We start from the raw sequence: 21079 nt of genomic DNA, 5'->3' as shown, positions 1-21079 counted from the left end.
TATATATATATATATATATATAGAGAGAGAGAGAGAGAGAGAGAGAGAGAGAGAGAGAGAGAGAGAGAGAGAGAGAAAGAAATGTTGTGCTGCTCACCTTCATTTCCTTCATCTCTGCACTGAAGCACCAGCGTTTCTCCTGAATGAATGTGAACTGAGTTTTCAGCTCTGACCTGCAGATGGTCTGTTTGACTCAGAGTCTCTGGCAACTGTTGAGAGCTTCTCTCATAAATGTCACTGTGTTCTGTTCTGCTGCTAATAATACATGGAGAGTTACAAAGGAGGATCAAACTCAACAAAGAGCTGATTCTGAACTCCATCTCTAGAAAAAAAAGAGATGCACATTAACTTCAATGTAAACTTTACTGCTATACCAATATTATGGCAATAATTTGGTATAAAACTGCTCTTTGACCCAAGTCAAATTATATATCTACAGCAGCCCCAACAAGTATGACTGTGATTTGTCTTCACAAAACACACAAACTCTGAAGTTAAGAAAATCAGAAAATGTTTTACTGTTATCATCTGAAAAATTAATTTAAAAACAAAACAGATATATGACACATATATTTGTAAGTATCATTCAGATCAGCCAGTCAAATACTCACAGAATGAGTCTTGTAGTTCTCAATAAGAGTAAAGTACAGTCCTCACATGACAGCCCTTATATTTCATCTCGTGCTCCATGTTTAAAGATTAACATTTTTCTCTTCAGTAATAGACATGATATCATGCGGATGAGAATGGTTAAAGTTGTTTATGGTTGAACAAATCTGAGTTTCAGGTAATTGGTAACATTCTTTATCTTTTCCACCGTGACAAATTTATGCAGAGTAGCAAATAAGAAATTGACCAGTTGTATCCATTAAATGCAATACAACGGCAGAAAAAATCCATAGCAGAAAAAAGGCCATATTTTTGATGAATTGCTGATGAATTTCTCTCTGTGGTGCGTCGCTTTCCAAAAATGGATGACAGATTTGTTCTGATGAGTCATGGACAGCAGGGAAAACTGCTGAATGCAAATCATGAAACGTATGACTGTTATAACAGAAAAAATAAAGAATTTTAAAAAGGAGTATTTTGTTGTTGATGTCAGAGGCTGTGTGTCTAGCCTAATTTAGCTATAGTATTTCTGCACAGACTGATCCACTCGATGCCTGTAATGCTGTGCAAGATTTGAGTCCCGAAGCAAACCCACTGATGTAGATTCTTTCTTTCTTTCTTTCTTTCTTTCTTTCTTTCTTTCTTTCTTTCTTTCTTTCTTTCTTTCTTTCTTTCTTTCAATCTAAATACATTTGCTAAGTGAATTTAATCAACTTTATTGTCAGGGTTCATTTACTGCTCTTGTATGGATGTGGCAGATCACATTTCGTACACAATTACTCATCGAATAATGAGTATTGGCCCATAGTGACTTGCGCTGTGAAAAGTAACAGATATCACGTGACAACAACACTTACTTCAGTGGCGGTCTCTAATAAAAAAATTCTAGCAATAATTATGCAACCAAATAAATGTATAGAAACTTTCAGCCTGCAAAACCTATTTTAACTGAATTTCACAGCAATGCAATCGCAATTCCACCTGCTTGTTTGTTTTGTTGTACAGCAATCCTCATGAAACGTCACAGGGTTTGGCCACAAGGTGGCAGCAGTAAATGTAAAAAAAAATCACCATGGCTTGCGAAACTGTTTTGTTTTGTGTTTCTCTTTAATTTGTCGTCTTGCTATGCTTAGCTGGCTATAGAAAACTGGATATAGAATTAATGTGAAACTCGAAACAGCGAGTAAAAGGTAGTCCTCTTTCAGAAAAGTTTGATTGTGTGGCTTGGTAACCCCTTTTCATCCTGTTTCCCTTCTGATAAATGCGGATGAGTTGCAGAAACACCCGCGATGAAGGCCCCTCCCTCACTCAGACCATAGAGAACATGAAAGACACGAGGAAATAGACACAGTAGCCTACAGAAAAACACAGTCCAGTGGGTTACAGTCTCTGGAGGTTTGAGGAGAAAACTGTCTCTGAACTGTAAATGTCTCTCATCTGCATATGAATTAGTAAATTAAAAGAAACATCTGTTCATTACTCATCTGAATATCCTCAACCAGCTGGGGAAAACACGCAGGTTTTGCAGGTAATGGTTCTTGCAACATTACTGGCTCATGTTTACTGAAATTTTCTTTTCAAATTTTTTCTTGTGGCTACACTCAACATCTCTCTTCTTGCTGTGTTTTCTCTTCTTTTAGTGCTTTTGTTGTGACATGTTTTGAGTTCGTTTGCATGTGTGTGGAATGTTGAAAATGTACACCGAAACTAGCTGTAAATGAACTTGCTATATTCATATGACAGGGTTCTATGTTCATAACGATATAAAAAAATTTTTTCGTGATTTCCTGGTTCGAAAAACTCATGAATGGAATTTTGTGAGTGCAGTCTCTATACAATATTTATCATTATTATTATTTTATTCAGTAATCCCTAACATTTGCCAAAAATATGGGAACCTTGATTTAGTCCATGCAGCATCGTACTGAATTTTCTCTTCTGAAAATGCTACATTCCAAACTTTTTTTTTTTACATAAAAACATTGTCCCTCTAACAATAACAGTTGTTTATGCATTTTCAGTCAGTTCCCAAAAAGTTGAAGTTACAATGGGCCCAAACAGTATTTGAATACTTAAATGTCTGTCATTGAACTACATCAACTGATCCAAAGTGAAGAAATAAGAAAGGCGAAGTTGATAAAAGTCAACCTTGTTTGATAAAAGTCTGATAAAGTCTGATAAATAATTGTCAGAGAAATTATATATATATATTTTTAAATGGAACAGTTATTGAAGCTTTAGTCAAAATATAAAATAAAAAGTAAAAAAAAGTTTGCATAGACCTATGTGTTTTTATCGTATTTGACAAAGGCTTTTATGACTTATATCGTATGATATTGTAAGAATGTGATATAGTAAGAATAACCTCAATTTTGTTCAGAGGCCCAAAAGGAGCAGAAATATGCAATTTGGGCAAAAAGATGAAATTCTGATAATATGTAATGTAAGTCAATGAGATCTTTGATGTGAATGAATGAATGCATATATTTTGATATGAGAATGCATATAAATATCAGTTGTAAACTTGTCACTCTATATCTTCCAATAATATGTCTTAAATGATATGTAAATGCTTAGTTTAATCTGTAGTTTTTTTTGTGTGGGGGCAAAACATTTAATGCGATGAAATATGATTGAGAGATAGACAAATAAACGTTCCTCAGAAACCTGATTTTCACGGTTGAACATGATTTAACAGTAAATGTTCATCTTGAAATATTAAGAAAAAAGATCCTGTAGCAAGATAACATAATTTGATATATTTTTTTTAATGCATTGAAACATTTTAAGTGTCCAGATACTTTCTGAGGCCTTTCAAACAGCCCAAATAAATGTGTCACCAGTTGAAGACGCACCCTTTGTTAAAACACACCATCACTGACTCATTCTCGTGATCCTGATAGTCGAGAATGAAGAGCCATGTGTTGTGAGGGATTAATATTGTGTTTGTCAGAAACCAGGATCTTTTGTGCTGTCTATTGGATGGTGTGGTTCCATTCTGGATGGGTGTATGGTGTCTTAAACAGATTAATCTGAGATTCGTATCGATGTTTCCTCTCTCACAGTCGTGTGTAATACTTTTACGGTGATGTGAGTGAGTGTTTGCACATCCTGCAGGATGACCACTGAGTGATAAAAAGCAGAACCATACAGTAAAAGGCTGTTCTGGTTTGACAGTTTGACACTGACTCATGTTTCACTGATCATGTGACTGATCATCATTCTGCATATTATTTTCTTGAGGCAAGAAAGACAATACAGGCCAAACCCAGAGGCCTGGGATTTCTCTTCCATAACATGTCTTCTTTCAGACTAGACTAGTGGAAAGATAACATCCAAAATAAAAATTTAAGTATTACACTTTATCTATTTGCCTCTGTAGATTTCAATTAACCCATATATTTAAAGGCTTCACATTTGAGACCGAAATCTCCACTATAGCAGCTTAACATAAACCAAACTTTACAGGTGTATTTCTATTTATACTCTGAAGGTTTTTACAGAAAAAACATGAACTAAAAACGTTTTTAGTATTCTTTTCTAAATGTATTTTCTGATTTGTATACAAATCCCCTCTGTAAAAAACCTTTAACTCTAATATGTCATCAAAATGAAACCAGAATTTTGAACCTGGCTTTATCCAGTTCAGATTTCGGTGCTGGACATTTATGCAATTGAGTATTTAATTCGATTAGCTCACTTGCATATTTAAACATAACAAATCAGAAAACTTGTAATATAAAACAATCAACTGGGGAAAGTATGGAAATATATATGATTGTCTTTTACACAAAATGATATGTTTGGGAGAATGTCCAAGCTTCCGGGATTTAATTTTTGTGTTCTTTACCAGAAATTTGCGCTGTATACTGAGCGTCAAACTGTGTTGAATGTTATTCACGCCAGAGAAACCCATCCAGAACAGTGTTTCTACATTCGCCTTTTTGTGCTGTTCTATAAATGACACTCATAACTCAGTTCTTGTTCTGAATTACTACCCTAGTATTTCCTCTGAAAACACAGACTCACACCGGAACAGATCAGGCAAATGTAGAAGATATTGCAGTAAAGTAATCCCAGCGCCGTCAGAACATTCCTGCATTCTGATCTTGTGTCTGTGTCGTTCCAGATTGCAGGATGTTCTCGTCAGTGAAGCCGTTTGAAGGGCAGCAGTTTTCAGCCCTGAGGAAACAGTGCCGGCAGAACAGGACTCTGTTTGAAGACCCACTCTTCCTCCCGGTGGACCAGTCGCTCTTCTATCGTGAAAACCGCATTGGGAAAGTCACATGGAAGAGACCAAAGGTATATAGAACAATTTCAGATGCAAATTCTTTTTGAATTGACACACTGACACCTTGTTACCTGTTTTTAAATGCCTAAGCCATGATTGAATAAAGGCTTTTTATATTTTTTCTTAAATTCTCAAGTGCCTTGTCTTGATATGTTTTTATGAATTGAACTATCCCTACACCCAAAGAGCACCGGGACACGGATTCTACACCCCGTGCAGCACTTTTTGCATTTGTTGTTTTATGATTTAGATGCAAATAATGTGAGTCACGTGTTGCATAATGTGAATTTGTTGTTGCATTTGTGTTTATTTTTTATTCCAGCTTAATTTCTTCAGAAAATAATGGTCTATTTTCCCAATTTCATTGTTAAAAGCAGTGGATAGCATAAATGAACACACCAATGCTAAAGTTGACTTAAAAGAGGAATAAAAAATCATCTTTTGGAAATTGATCTTAATGCCTTAATTTAAAAAATGAGGAAAAATCCAACCTTTAAGGACACCAATTTTCTTTGTGAATGAATAATGTATCGTAAATAAATAAATGTTCTTCCTTAAAATACAGGTTACGTAAGTCAGGACACCCATATGTTAAATTCCCATAGAGCCAGGCAGATTTTTATTTTTAAAGGCCAGTTATTTCATGGATCCAGGATACTATGCATCCTGATAAAGTTCCCTTGGTCTTTGGAATTAAAATATCCCCACATCATCACACACCCTTCACCATACCTAGAGATTGGCATGGTTTTATTTCAGTTAGGCTAATAGCTGGTATGATTTGCATTGAGAGATGATCTTATGGAAAGTGCCCCATGCCAAATCTCTAGGTATGGTGAAGGGAATGTGATGATGTGGGGATATTTTAATTCCAAAGGCCAAGGGAACTTTATCAGGATGCAAATTATCCTGGATCCATGAAACAACTGGCCTTTAAAAATAAAAATCTGCCTGCCTCTATGGGAATTTAACATAGGGGTGTCCTGACTTATGCACCCTGTATTTTAAGGAAGAACATTTATTAATTTACGATACATTATTCATTCACAAAGAATATTGGTGTCCTTAAAGGTTCGATTTTTCCTTATTTTTTAAATAAAGGCATTTAGATCAATTTCCAAAATATGATTTTTTTTTATTCTTCTTTTTAGTCAACTTTAGCATGGGTGTGTTCACTTATGCTAGGCACTGTAAATCAAATTATTTTAGAAACCGATTTATTCCATAGATCTGAATTATTGATTTGTTTTCCCTATTTTATTAAGAAATCTACATATTAATAAATTTGAAATATTGGTCTATTTTCCTTATTTTATTATTTATCTCATGAATATAATTTAACACTTAAAGGGGACCTATTGTGCTTTTCTACTTTTTTAACTTTAGTTAGTGTGTAATGTTTCTGTTTGAGCATAAAAAGATCTGCAAGGTAACAAAGCTCAAAATCCATTCCAAAAGGAGATATTTTATTTAACATAATCCCCTTTTCAAGAACTACAACGCGATTTTTCCGGATCGTTTCCGTAAGTCACAATGGTACTCATTTAAATAATCTTCGCCCACTGAATACGCAAAAAAGGGACAAAGCCTGGTTGAGCTGCGCTAGAGAAGACAGTGTTGTCGCTATGTCAAGAGATGTGGTTTTGTCCACAACATTTCCAAAACTTATTTGTTTGACCTTCCTAAGGCTGAAAAACTTAGAGTGGTTAAAATTTATTTAAAACACTGATCCTGAACATTAAAATTAAAACGTGTATCTGTGCGCTGCACGTTTTATGGAGAACAGCTAATTTTCTGATACCATTCTGAAACATCCTGTGAAATCCGTGCTTGCAAAGTCTGTGCATGAAATCCGTTCTGCACTGTCCTCTAGTTTGTTAACATTGTCAGGATCTGAATCGGGCTCGAATTGGTTTAAATTGACGCCATCCTTATTCATATTTACACTAGAGAAGAACTCGCAGTTATGGAGGGGCAGGACATTTCCAGAGCAACTGCCTACCACAACACACTGGGGCAGCTAACCAATCACAGCACATTTCGTATTTCAAAAGGAAGGGCTTTATCGGAATTGGCGTGTTCTAGACGGACTGTGGAGAGAGGAGCTGTAATAATGAAAAATGTTAAAAATAAAAAATAATTTGAACAGTCAAGCTTGAAAACATATTCTCGCACACCCCAAAAACAAAATCAACCTTTGTAAAAGGGCATAATAGGACCCCTTTAAAGTCCAGTATTTGAACATACCCCTTGCTTTAAGTATTACAAAAGGAATAGTTAGCAAACAACACTAATTACGAAGGAATTTATCAAGTACTTGATAATTAGTGGCCTTAAGTAACTATTAGTAAACTTTAATCAGTTGAAGGTGGATGTTATGGCTGCTTAGATTAAACTCGTCTCCTAAATAACCTGAATGTTGTCATTATTCATATCTGAGCTCTGTGCTTATGGAAGGTGTGGCTCTTCTGGCCGTAGATCTTGTGTAACTGGACACCACGTGTAACCTACGCATTTAAACTGATGCCAGATAAATGTGTTTGTAGTTAAAACAATAACCTCTACATACAGTCCCATGCTTGACTCGGTTGTGAATGCTTGACAATATTATATTTAGCCAAAGATTATAATAGATATTGTTTAGAAATTTGCCTGAGTAAAGGTTTGTGTACAGGAATATTTTCCTGTAGCTGTCACGTTGTGATAAATCAATCTGTTTTTTCAGTATATAAATAAATGTGAACCAGGATGTAGATAAACAATGCCAGAAATGGGTGGCTTAAAACGGTTGATTTTCATGTGCAATATTTAGTACACTACCATTCAAGTTTGGGGCAGGAAGATTTTTAAAAGAAGTCTCTTCTGCTCACCAAGTGTGCATTTATTTGATCAAAAATTCAGTAATATTGTGAAATATTCTAACAATTTAAAATGACTGTTTTTATTTGAATAGATTTTGAAATGTCATTTATTCCTTTGATGAAAAGCTGAGTTTTCAGCATCAATACTCCAGTCCTCCACACGATCCTTCAGAAATCATTCTAATATTCTGATTTGCTGTTCAAAAAAATCTTTTCTGATTATTATCAGTGTAGAAACTGCTTCATATTTCTGGTGAAACGGCAAGACATATTTTTCTGGATTCTTTGAAGTATAAAAAGTTCAGAATCCTTTTTTAATGTAACTTTTGTAACTTTCTAAATTAATTTACTGTCACTTTTGGTCAATTTAATGCATCCTTGCTGAAGGATTAAATTAGCTTTAAAGGGCTCCTATTATGCTATTTTAAAGTTTCCTAATGTTGTTGTGGAGTCTCTTACAACATGTTCACGTGCATCAAAGGTTAAAAAAAACAGTTTAATTTCCTCATAATATACATTTGCACATCATCACATTTTCAATGATTCTCAAACGACTCGTCAAATTAATCAATCCCTCTAAATCCCTCCTTTCCGCGAACTACTCTGTTCTGATTGGGCAGACAGCTCAGTTTATTGTGATTGGTTTACCGTGTGCAGCGCGTCGAAAACAAAAACGCCCATTGCCATAACAACCTCAGCTCTGCATGTCCTGAGGCATCCTACACTGTAAACTAAACACAGTAATGAACAATGACGTTGATTTGACCATATTAATGTGAGCGCGAGTCTGATGATGAAACATTGGAAGAATTAGTTATTCAACCTGAACCTCCATAGCAAGGATGACTTGAGCAGGATGTTTCTCAGTGATGCGCTACTCAGTTTGAGGCTCATTATAAGATGTTACAACTGTAATTCCTCACCATCACCATTAACAAGTGCATGTCCATAAAAAAAATGATTATTTTACTTGTATTAATTTATTTACAGAGTATTTTTCTAATATATTGCGGTGAACACGTGGAAACTGTATCAATAACAGTGCATGTATGCAATATATACATTAGCCGAGCTCTAGCGTGAATGATCTGATATAACATAAACGTTGGTAAAGCGAATATTTCCTCAAAGTAGTGAGAACGACAGACAATCTGCATTAAAGGAGAACTCCGGGCAATTTTGATGTTAATCTTGATCGTTAGACCTTTGTGAGTACTGACTATAGAAAAAAAAACGAACCGGATTGGTGCTTGCTACTCGGAGCTGCGACCGCGAATGCCCAGAGCTCCCACCCAGCTAAAACAGCAGCTATGGGGGCATGGACATAAAGAGCGTTTTTGAGCCTCTTAACAGACACAAAATGCAATTAAAATGTCTGTCCAACATGAACAGGGACCCTACCTGTAAACAAGATACGTTTAGCAACTTAGCCATTGTTTCAACTCACCTAAATAGTCTTTTAGACGGCAAGCTGTAGTCTCGCGCTGCAGTCCCGTGCTGTAGCCGGAAAAGGTAAACAATGTCCAGGTGGGAGGAGCGTTGATCATGTGCGACGAGTTAAGATCAGAGTTGCTTACAAGTGAAGAAGAAATGGTTCGTGTTTGTGCCTTTCCGAATTGTGGCAACAGAATGCGAAAATATAAGAGCTTACATTTTCATTGTCTTCCTTTTCATGACCTCGAGATTCTGAAGTTGTGGATAGTTGTACTTCAACTTGATGTGCAAACTCCCGTAGAAGTACTACGCACTAAAGATTACCGCATTTGCAGCGAATACAATTACAATACAATTACAATTCAAGTCGAAGAAGCTAGTGAAATAATTCAAGCTTTGTAAATAAGACTACAAAAACATTCATGCACATCTCTCCTCATGCCGTGTGTGCCCAAATGCAAGGATAAATAAATGTTACATTACCTCCACAGTGGTTGCACCCGTCTTCGTACATGGAATGGCATTTTTCTTCAAACGGCCCCGCAATGTTGTGTAGTCATCCTTGTCAAAGTGTTCGCTGCAAATGCGGTAATCTCGCAGAATCTCGAGGTCATGAAAAGGAAGACGATGAAAATTTAAGCTCTTATATTTTCGCATTCTGTTGCCACAATTCGGAAAGGCACAAACACGAACCATTTCTTCTTCACTTGTAAGCAACTCTGATCTTAACTCGTCGCACATGATCAACGCTCCTCCCACCTGGACATTGTTTACCTTTTCCGGCTACAGCACGGGACTGCAGCGCGAGACTACAGCTTGCCGTCTAAAAGACTATTTAGGTGAGTTGAAACAATGGCTAAGTTGCTAAACGTATCTTGTTCACATGTAGGGTCCCTGTTCATGTTGGACAGACATTTTAATTGCATTTTGTGTCTGTTAAGAGGCTCAAAAACGCTCTTTATGTCCATGCCCCCATAGCTGCCGTTTTAGCTGGGTGGGAGCTCTGGGCATTCACGGTCGCAGCTCCGAGTAGCAAGCACCAATCCGGTTCGTTTTTTTTTCTAAAGTCAGTACTCACAAAGGTCTAACGATCAAGATTAACTTAAAAATTGCCCGGAGTTCTCCTTTAATAGACAGAGTTTTAGGTAATAGTGGCACACAGCTGATTAGCAAAAGTATTTCAGTAAGACAGTGATAACATGAGTTAGCCAGTTAGCAGGAAACCTACACAATATAAAACTCAAAACTAAGTATTTTGAACACCATCTTTCAAGAGCAAGCGGTTTGTGAATCCTGCATTAAACTTTGAGTAGCAGTCGTCAGTAAAATAAAGGGAGCGCAGAAAAAGTTTAGGGTTATACTGCTGTGGTATCGTGGTAGAGATGGATTTTAACCACTGATTCTTCACAAGCTCGCCCTTGAGCAGTGTAAAAAAAACTTGCTTTACCATCACATTATAGAGCAAAGCGTCGTCTTCTCGACATGATGCTATCCAGTATCCACAGGAATCAGCTGCCGGTTCGAGGTTCAAGTTTTCCCTGGTGTCTGCGCTTGAAAATACGTGGGCGGGCAAAATACTAATGTTTCGTCTTGACGTCACAACAAAACGGCTTATGACTCGTTTTAAAAACGATTCATTTAATTGACTCAGTCGACGCTTACTTTTGAAAGACAATAACTTAATATACGGTGCACTTTCAGATTTAAAACTTTTTCAAACAGATTCAAAAATCCATAATAGGGGCCCTTTAACCAACAATTCAAGCAAACGCCTATAGATAGGCTTTAAGATAAATCTTGTTTAATTTCTTGACATGTACTATATGAAATGTTGTTTCTCTTTTTTTTCTTCCCCTCCATGCTGTTTTCAGTGTCTATACAGCAGCAATTAGCTAAAGCTCATCACACAAAAACAAGCCTAAAAGATTTTTATCGATTAAAACCGAACCCAATCCCTTAAAAGCTGTGGGAAAAGTCCTTTTGGGATTCCATTAACTAGTTAAATATGCATGAGGTTTTAAGTAATCCACTGAAGGGGTTGTCATTGTTAGACAAGCTTAAAGGTTATTTTAGCAAGTGGGCGGCTAATGTAACCTTGTTTACTTACTGATTTTGATCTGTAGATTTGGCTCTGGTTCATATGTGATTTTTTTTTTTCTACTAGTTTTATCATCCTCAGGTGAAACTGGTGCTTCTAATGACTTGGTAAAGACTGTCCTCAGCAAACCGCATGATTTGAGGAATCATTCATTTCAGAAACACAAATGTTACACCTCAAAGTTTAATGCTAAGAGTGAGCTGTAGCAAATACCACTAAACAGTCGGTCACACACACAGAGCAGTGTGTTTGCGTTCAGGGAGCATTGTTTCAGGACACTCCTATTTCACCATCCATCATGAATTACGGTGTTCTGTTCAGGCATGTGAGTGCAATGCAGTTGAACAAGTGCAATACAATCATGCGTCCATTGAAGACCTCCTGTGTCATGAACTAGACCGTTTATACTGTTTGTCGAAGCAGCCGGTGGCGAATACAGACATTCACTCATGAATGTCACATGAAGCAGCTCTTCCTTACTGCAGCTGTTGTTTTCTCTAGCATCTGAAATAATACCATCTGTTCTGTTAAGTCGGGAAGGGAGAAAGAATGCTTCGGGGGAATATTTCATTGAATTTGATGTATGTTTTCTGCAATGATTTATGATTATTTATGTTTAAAATGCATTTATTAAAGCTTCAGGTTTGTTGCTTATAGAGCTACACAAAAGGGGCAAAAAATTATATTGTGTTTCAAATATAAATATGACTATATTATAATTATGCTATTTGTTATAATGATTATTGTGTAGGCATATATTAGGCACATAATATTAAAAACCAATACAAAATATTACCATTGTAATAAAACTAGTTTACTGTCAAATAAAATAAATAGTAATTTTGTACTTTAAAAATGTATTGTTTTATTTGTTTTTACAGAAATACAATACTAATATTATATCTTAAATTCATAATTTCCAGACATTAAACCATCATATCACTTTTTTTGGTGGAAATCGTGGGGAACTCTTAAAGAGATAGTTCACCCAAAGATGGAAATTCTGTCAGTAACTAAACAGTTGATGGGCACCATTTACTTTCATAGTATTTTTTTTCCATACTATGGAAGTCAATGGGGCACATCGACTGTTTGGTTACCAACATTCTTCAAAATATGTATTTTTTTGAGGGTGAGTAAATGATGACCAAATTTTAATTTTTGGGTGAACTATCCCTTTAAAGTCTCTCCTTTGTTGACATCAACACCTTTAGATAAATGTAGCTTCCGCTTGCTTTTTGCATTTCAGGAAGAAAAAAAACTTAGCCTTAAACTAATCTTATAAGTGAGTGTAGTTAGTTAGTCTTAGGATGAACGTAATGCCATTTCAGCAGTATTCAAAGTTGTTGTGCCTCAATGACACTAAACAGGTCAACCAAGAACAGAAAAACATGTCTGGTTTAATTACAGGTGCTCGGTTTTCTTATTTAATAAAAACACACAATGCCCTGCGGTCCTTCTGTAACTGGACTCTGTTGTATGTGTGAATATGGAGCACGGAATCATGGGAATCTCTTTGTCTCTCTATAACAGGAGCTCTGTGAAGACCCACACTTGTTTGTGAATGGAATTAGTGCCCATGACCTGCACCAGGGCCAGCTGGGAAACTGCTGGTTTGTGGCAGCATGTTCCAGTCTAGCCTCCAGAGAAGCTCTGTGGCAGAAGGTGAGTTCATGTCAACATTGTTCCCATACTAAAAACATGCTTGAATACCATAGTCACCAATCTCTTTTAACTTGACATGGTGCCTTAAAATGAGTTGTGAGATATTGAAAAATTGTTCGAAAAAAATCAGAGTCAGCAACGCCAATGTCATGGGTTTGATTCCTGGAGAATACATGAATTGATAGAATGTATATCTTGAAAACAATGTAAGTCGCTTCGGATAAAAGCGCCTGTTAAATGCGTATAAATTCAAACTATAGCACAGACAGAATGCAAGAACCCTTGCAGAATGTTTATTTATTTGAATTTCTTGTTTTGATGACCGTAATCGCTAATACCAATTAACCACGTTTATTTGAACTAAAATAACTCAAGTAACTAAGGTGAGGTACAGTATACTTTATTGTACCATAGAAATTTTAGTTTCAGGCTTAAAGCCATGCACACATGACAAAGATAATCAAATCTTGTTGATTTTTAGTATCCTTGCTATTCTGAATGGTTATTTGTAACTATACGCTTAAAACGAAAGGTTTCAGAAGAGGGGGTTCGCAGAGATGCCATTGAAAAAACATTTTTGGTTCCTCAAAAACACCTTTCAGGGAACGGTTCTTAAAAGAACCAAGTGTGAGGAAAGTTATAGTAATTTATATAAAGGACCTTTTGTGGAATGGAAAAGGTCCATGGATGTAAAAGGTTCTTCATGGAATCATCTTTATTCTTAAGTGTATGGTATTTTGTCTAGATTGATGGTTACTGTGGTAAGTTTTTAAGGATTTGAACAACTGCTCTGTAACTTAATCGGCGAAATCAGCGGTTCATCTCAACACCCACCTCCTTATCATTAGTTTGGTTAATGAATAGGTTAAATGTCCATGAAAGTTAATATTGTAAGAATGAGTACACCGATAAGCAAGATATACTAGACAGAAAATGTGGGAAACATCATAGGAGTTATAGAGTCTATGCCAGTGCTCGAAGTGGGCCAATTTTCTGACTGCCCACAAATTCCCTTATGGATTAACCATCAATATTGACAAAACTAAATTCATGACAACGGATGGTTCACTAGTCGCTGTCTATTGGCATCCAAATCGAACTGGTTGGTAAATTCAAGTACCTTGGCTTCCTGATGCAGGAAAAGGCAGTTGCGTCAACGGCAGAAGTCAACGGCAGAATTGGTCTAGATTATTGTCGAATGGTGCTTATGGAGGAAGCATAATGTCATGGTCATATTGTTCGGACGCTTATCATACGAGTATTATATGGATCTGAAACATGGACACTGCTAAAAGCAGATTTAGTATTCCAAATGCGTTGTCTGCGATGAATACTAGGTGTCTAGTATTGTGACCGGCTTTGAAATGACACCATCAGACTGAGGTGTGGGAGTCAGCCAACAGTCGAAGAAGAAATCCAAAAGCGCAAGGTGTAGTGGTTCGGTCACATATGCCGAATGAACGAACAACGTCTACCATATTGATGACTATGGCGGACCTTAAAAACAAACGACTCCGCCTCCCTGATGGCAAATATAAAGCCCTTAAACGCCAAGACTTGAAAACCATTGTACCAAATTTGTGAGTCAGCGGCACCTACTGCAGCATATTAGCTCCGGGATAAATCCCGTCCAAGTGTTAGCCTTTTTTTGTTGTTGCAATATTAACAAAAATATCAGACATGGCGTGAATGCAACGTTAGAATGGCACAGTTTTTTGAACGTTTGTCTGTCTAACAAGTAATAAATGTCATGTTTGTTTGCGAAAAAACCCTCAAACTCTGCTTAAGGTTTCTTGTTACTGTTTTATTTACAGTGTTCCGGTGACTCTATAATGTAAGCTCATCATTTCTCACATAATGTGATCTTTCCTCATTACGCGGTGTCTGCAGGTATACTGTAATCCTTACAAACTGAGCCATGGGATGTGCTTACTGAGCAAATGATGCATTATTAGGACGAGTCTTGCTTAGATTGAATGAGATCGCATTGATGGCTTGTGACTAATTGGAGACTTGGGGTTATCACCTTGGCTTGCTCTATTTTCATTTGTGTCCACATACGATGCACTGTCGTGGACAAACATCAGATCCCACGAGATGACTTGTTTGTTTCGATGCTTTACAGTTTTCCAGATCCAAATGCTTGGAAAAAGTTTTTTGAAAGCACTTCAGTTTACTCATGAGCTTATAGTCGCACGTCATCCGTTTGTGTCGCTCCACGCAATTCTTATTAAAGAGCCTCGCGGGACGTCCTGCCTGTCGCTGTCACACTGCAGCTCTTGCAGTAATGCACCTTACACGGATACAGTACGCTGAGCACTAGAATCCCTCCTTGTTGTGCGTTCTGTCTCTGCTAGACAAGTTGTTTCCTCCTGAGGTCTAATTACTGTCCACTAACTCTTCCTGCGGTTTCCCTGAAGAGCCCCATCAGACACACACTCATAGATCTCATCTGGCCACACACTCATACCTAGTGAACTGCCTACCTAGGCAGTATGTAAAGGTGCTAGAGTTAGGTACGCGGCACCTTATGTTGCCATTTAAGATCTCCTTTTGACCATATTCTAAGGCAGCATCACAACTGTGCTTAATAGAGAAAACAATCCCAGAACCCATTGCTAATTAAATTAATAGAATTGTCGACTTTTTACTTGATACTTTTTCAGTTCCACTGTTATTTTAGTATTATTTATATACTATTATTATCGGTTTCTTAAAATTTTGAATTGGCCTATATTTGTTATTTTTTTTAGTTTTCATTTTCTTTTAATTTTAGTCATTTTTAATGCGCTTTTGTTTTTGTTTTTAAATTGTTTTAAATATTACTACTTTGGTTCAATTTATTTTTATTTCCACTGTAGTTTTATTTAATATTTATTTCCAGTTAGTATTGTTATGCTTCAACTTATGCTTATTCTGGTTAGTTGCCAAGGCAGCGTTTCAAGTTTTCAGATTTATTTCATAAACAAACATGTTTATAATAGTTTTATTTAACAATAATAAACCTGTTTAGTACTGCATGAAATATCAATAAAACTGTCCTATCAAAATGGTTTTTGCTGTCTATTTTTATTCTTCTTGAGTGTTGCATAGTTATCTTGCCAGCTGCCAGACTGGTTGCCCACTGAAGCTATTAGGGCTGAGCCTGGTTAGTTCCTGGATGGGAGACTCCTGGGAAAACTAGGTTGCTGCTTGAAGAGGTGTTAGTGAGGCCAGAAGGTGCTCACCCTGTGGTCTGTGTGGGTCCTAACGCCCCAGTATAGTGACGGGGACACTAAACTGTCAAAAAGCACCATTCTTCGGATGAGACGTTAAACCGAGGTCCTAACTTTCCCAGGATTTCCCAGGATTTTTTGTGAAATTAGAGTAGGGCCAAATTTCCCCATTGTCCTCTGTCCATCATCATGGCCTCCTAATCATCCCCATATATATTCATTGGCTTCATCACTCTGTGTCCTCTCCACCAATAAGCTGGTGTGTGGTGTGGTGCTATATGGCTGCCGTTGCATCATCCGGGTGGATGCTGCAGATTTGTGGTGGTTGAGATTTCCCCTTCCATATGTAAAGCTCGTTGAGTGCAGATAAAAGCGCTATATAAATGTAATGATTTATTATTATTATTATTATTGTTATAATTGTTAGTAAAATGCTAACTTGGGGATAGTTCACCCATAAAATGTTTTAATTCTGTCATTTACTCACCCTCAAGTTGTTCCAAACCTGTACTACTTTATTCTGCTAAACATAAAAAAAGAAGATATTTTGAAGAATGTTGGTAACCAAACAGTTGATGAGCCTCATTGACTTCCATAGTATGGGAAAAAAACTATTGAAGTCAGTAGGGCCCATCAACAGTTTAACGCTCTATTGGAATCAATTGGGATTTGAGGTCACACTTTATTTTAAGGTGAAATAGTTGTACTTACAAATAATTGAGTAATATTAACTACATGCACTTATAGACGTAAGGTTCAGGTTAGGGTTTGGTTTAGGGTTAGGGTTAGGGTTAGTTACTTGTAATTATGTATAATTTCATGGTTGTTACCATAAGTAAGTACATGTAGAAACGGGTGGCTATGTCACCTTAAAATAAAGTGTGAGTCACGTTAGGTAGGCTTTTTTTGTGGCTTCCTTTTAAGATTTTTGCCAAGTCACATGTACTCTTCACAGTGCAGGTGCACAATGCACTGAAATGATATATATATATGAAAAATACTTTTTTTTTTTTTTTTTTTTAAACCATTATTTGGAACACAGCTATAATGTTCACGCCTGGGGAAAAAGTTTTCAAAGATTATGAGAAATTTACGTTGACATACATTAACATTACTTCTTTGACAAGCACATTTAAATGATTACCATTTATTGACTGCCTAGTTGCCTTGTTTCATAGCACACAGAGAACATTTTGGTGGTTGTATGTGTGAGAACCGTTATTTTGCTCGATTATTTCCTTGAACCAGCTCGCAAATTGAACTGAACTAGTTAGATTCATATACAACGCACTATCCTTTCAGATGTCAAAAAATGTCAACGGAAACACTTGATGACGTAAAGGACTGAAGAATTGGCTTGTTGAACCGGTTCATTGAAACAAACTGTTAAAAAGAACCCGTTCATGGAAATGAGTCAGACTTTCTAGAACTAATGTGTGGCATTTGCCTTAAGGCTGCGCACATTGATTGAATGCCGATATTGTGATCCAGTTGTGTGGTGGTTAGTGATGGACACTGGCCGAGTCAGTCTCAGTTGACCTTTCAGTCAGATGCCTTCACCATATCAACAAAACATTCACATACAGAAACAGAATGATTGACAACACAATTTATTTCACTGTAGATTCGCTCTACAAGCATCATACTGTCATTGGATTACATGTGCACCTGACAAAATCATCCAGCAATAGCTTTATGCATACAAAAAATCTTCCTACATTTTTCTGGACGGCAGGTTAATGAAACCATCAAGAAGTTCAGGAAACTACAGAGGACAAGAGCTAAGGAAACTGAAGGTTTTTTAACACAAAGGGCTTTCGTTGATTGGTAAAAGAAAAAGGTTTTGACTGACCATCACATAGAGCATCTAACCTGTCTGCGGTTTTAGGATTCGATCTGTCACTTGTTTTTGTTGAAGGTCAAAGAGCAAGAGATTTTCTCTTTCGTCGCTCCCTCCTTATAGGCGAATAGGAAATACATCACTTTCCGCACCTTCGCCAGCTCGGCTATCCTCTCTCCGAACTCCTGGATGTCCGCCTCCAGGCATTTGATGGGCAGATCGTCAGGATCTCCGGCGTTCCTCCAGAACTGGCCGATGGGCTCCAGCAGCTGCCTGGTCATCAGGTTGGTCAGGTCGGGCGTCCAGAGCTGGCAGATGCCGGTGACTGTGAAACGGCCCGTTCCTTGCAGGGTCACGTTCCAGTGGGAGAAGGTCAGCTCCTGCTCGCTGAAGTCCAGCCGGTAGACAGACTCGTACGGCAAGAGAAGCCTCTCGCCGTCCTGCCTCTTCTGACCCCTCTGCTGCAGCGACTGCACCCTCAAACGCATCACCTCCGTCAGCTGCAGGTCCTCGGTGAAGGTCAGCTCCATTTCCGAACCCATGACCCGATAGTCTTCAAGTTGAGGAAGGAGCCGTCTGCTCGTGGCTCGTGTCTGTGTGCGACTGAATAAACTCTCTCCTCTTTCAACCTTCACTTTCCATCCCCACCCGCTTCTGTGGCCCCCACGGGCAAAAAGCCTCATTTAGTTGGGGACTTTATTGATTCTGCCTCACATGCTCTGAGCCTCTGGATGAGTTTTGGGAGCAGGAGGAGGAGCAAACCAACCGGAGACTTGCTGTTAGAGTTTGACGTATTGCAGCACTAGGCAACAGATGCTTGCTGCTGTTCCAAAAACTTTAAGGATTTTTTTTTTTTTCAGGAGTTTTTTTTTTTGTGTGTGTGTGTATGTGGATAGTTTAAATATACATTGGATTAGCAGCATTTATTTATGTACAATTAACCCAACATTGTCATTAACATAATGCATCTGAACATTTTACTTTATTTTTATTATTATTTTTATATATTTATATTTATTTTTAGCAAAAATTCAAATATATAAGTTTTGTATTCCAATATATTTTTTTAATCAGCACAAATGCTGTATAACAAGTACTATGATTTAGAAATTCTTCACGTACTGTATAATATTTGTATTGTTGTTCTAGAATGAGTTGTATTTAGTATTACGGTATTCTGAATTGCGGGGAGAAAAATATGCCTAAAATGTATTCAAATTCAAACATTCTTAAGTGTCCTTAAAATTTGTGTTATTGATAACTAAAAGTAAAACTATTACATTTTGTTTTCTGTAATTGAAATAAGGCTAAATTAAATGGATGAAAAAAGAAAAATGAAAAGTACTAAAAACAACTAAACTGAAAATTAAATTCCAAATATAAATGAACGCTAAAATAATAATGCTTATTATATTATAATAGTAAAATAACAGTGCTTAAAATAGGGTTAATTTTTTTGCAAAAAAATTATTCAAGCCAAAAAAAAAAACAATCTTATTTTATTTCTTTGATTTTGGAGTGAATTATGACCTGGGCACGTTCTTTCATTTGATCCACCCATAAGCTCCTGTAATTCCATGCATTTTAATGTTTTTTATTCACCATATTTTTTTCTGATCTACATCAGGTCTGTCAGTGTAAGGTTAAGTTGACTCCACTTATAAAAAAAACTGTGGTTTGCTGTTTATAGGTTATTCCTGATTGGAAGGACCAGGAATGGGAGAAGGAGAAACCAGAGAGCTATGCTGGGATTTTTCATTTTCGGTTTTGGCGTTTTGGGGAATGGGTGGACATCGTCATCGATGACCGACTGCCAACCGCAAACGGGAAGCTCATCTACTGCCACTCCAATGACAGTAATGAGTTCTGGAGTGCTCTGGTGGAGAAAGCCTATGCCAAGTAAGTACCACGACCAGTATAAACGGAAAGAAAAATGCCTTATTGAATGAAGCTGGCAGATACTTGGAGGGATATATCAGATATAGGTTGTTGATAATAATAAGACATGTTTCAATGATGTCCTTCACTAAACTGGTTCGTTTATCTGATCCCTCATTTATCAGGATATGTGGATGTTATGAGGCTTTGGATGGTGGCAACACAGGTGATGCTCTGGTGGATTTCACTGGCGGTGTATCCGAGCCCATGGATCTGCTGGAAGGGAAGTTTAACCAGGAGGAAGAGGCCCGTCATCAGCTGTTTGAGCGGGTTCTGAAGGTCCACAACAGAGGAGGCCTGATCAGCTGCTCCATTAAAGTGAGTTTGATGTCAAGTCGCATGCATTTGTGTTTCATACAATAAGAAATGTGATAAACGCAGACATAAGCGTCTTAATTGCACTAGTCATATTGGAATATGCATGTTTCGTAACTATACCTTTCAATACAGTGTGTATTTTATTGTTTATTCTGTTGTAATGTCCTGCCTCATAGACGTCCATTATACGTGCATTACTGTAAACACAATTTCTATTTATTTATTTTTTATTATTTTTATTTTCGTCAAAATGGGTAATCAACAATATGCCACAGGTGCTGTACATAGAGTTTAACTTTCATTTAAAGCTTTTTTTAATTAGTATGCAATGGCCAATTAAAGTTCAACTCATTGACTCAAACTGAATTTCCTCATAAAACAAATGCATTTGTGTTTAATGCAATAAGAAATATGATGAACTCAAGTTTCATGTCGTCCAGTCTCATGGGTCATTTTGTTTGGATACTCTTTTCTGTAGGCGACTACTCAGGCGGACATGGAGGCCCGTTTAGACTGCGGCCTGGTCAAAGGTCACGCGTATGCTGTAACTGACGTGCGTAAGGTACGCCTGGGCACCGGCCTGCTGGCCTTCTTCAAATCAGAGAAGCTCTCCATGATCCGTATGAGGAACCCGTGGGGTCAGAGAGAGTGGAATGGAGCTTGGAGCGACAGGTTTGTGAACATCTGGTTTATCGTTAAAGCAGACGGTACACATTTAAGCATGTCTGCATGATGTTCCAGCATAAATTTGCACAACTACAGGAGACTAAATTCATTGCAGTGTTTTCTGCTTTTGAACTGTCAGCGTTG

The 21079-nt window shown here is 37.3% G+C and overlaps 3 protein-coding genes across 4 annotated transcripts in view; 1 reads left to right on the top strand and 2 right to left on the bottom strand.

The window, feature by feature from the left end:
* The window catches only part of LOC143696984 (uncharacterized), a 118773-nt gene that overhangs the window by 1827 nt on the left and 95867 nt on the right, over window positions 1–21079 (bottom strand). Inside the window, exons 1-2 of one of the 2 annotated variants that reach the window (XM_077193933.1) lie at window positions 612–1356; window positions 98–322 (exon numbers count right to left, since the gene is read on the bottom strand). In XM_077193933.1, coding sequence (XP_077050048.1) covers window positions 98–320 — 223 coding nt within the window. In that variant the 5' untranslated portion in view covers window positions 321–322; window positions 612–1356. Of the gene's footprint in view, window positions 1–97; window positions 323–611; window positions 1357–21079 lie in introns of those variants that run through there. The other variant, XM_077193934.1, reaches the window with a different exon arrangement.
* capn5a (calpain 5a) overlaps window positions 1920–21079 on the top strand; it is a 29282-nt gene continuing 10122 nt past the window's right edge. The window contains exons 1-6 of the mRNA XM_077193926.1: window positions 1920–2137; window positions 4739–4911; window positions 12827–12958; window positions 19704–19912; window positions 20077–20269; window positions 20748–20941. Coding sequence (XP_077050041.1) covers window positions 4747–4911; window positions 12827–12958; window positions 19704–19912; window positions 20077–20269; window positions 20748–20941 — 893 coding nt within the window. The 5' untranslated portion in view covers window positions 1920–2137; window positions 4739–4746. The remainder of the gene's footprint in view (window positions 2138–4738; window positions 4912–12826; window positions 12959–19703; window positions 19913–20076; window positions 20270–20747; window positions 20942–21079) is intronic.
* Window positions 17926–18693, bottom strand: ompa (olfactory marker protein a). The gene has a single exon (XM_077193940.1). The coding sequence runs from the start codon at window positions 18553–18555 to the stop codon at window positions 18073–18075; it is 483 nt and encodes a 160-aa protein (XP_077050055.1). The 5' UTR covers window positions 18556–18693; the 3' UTR covers window positions 17926–18072.

This window comes from Siphateles boraxobius, unplaced genomic scaffold, assembly GCF_051911475.1.
Source record: "Siphateles boraxobius isolate OS27281-9 unplaced genomic scaffold, OSU_SipBor_1 31, whole genome shotgun sequence".
In the NCBI taxonomy this organism is placed as follows: Eukaryota; Metazoa; Chordata; class Actinopteri; order Cypriniformes; family Leuciscidae; genus Siphateles; species Siphateles boraxobius.
This window is presented reverse-complemented; position numbering and strand designations above follow the sequence as displayed.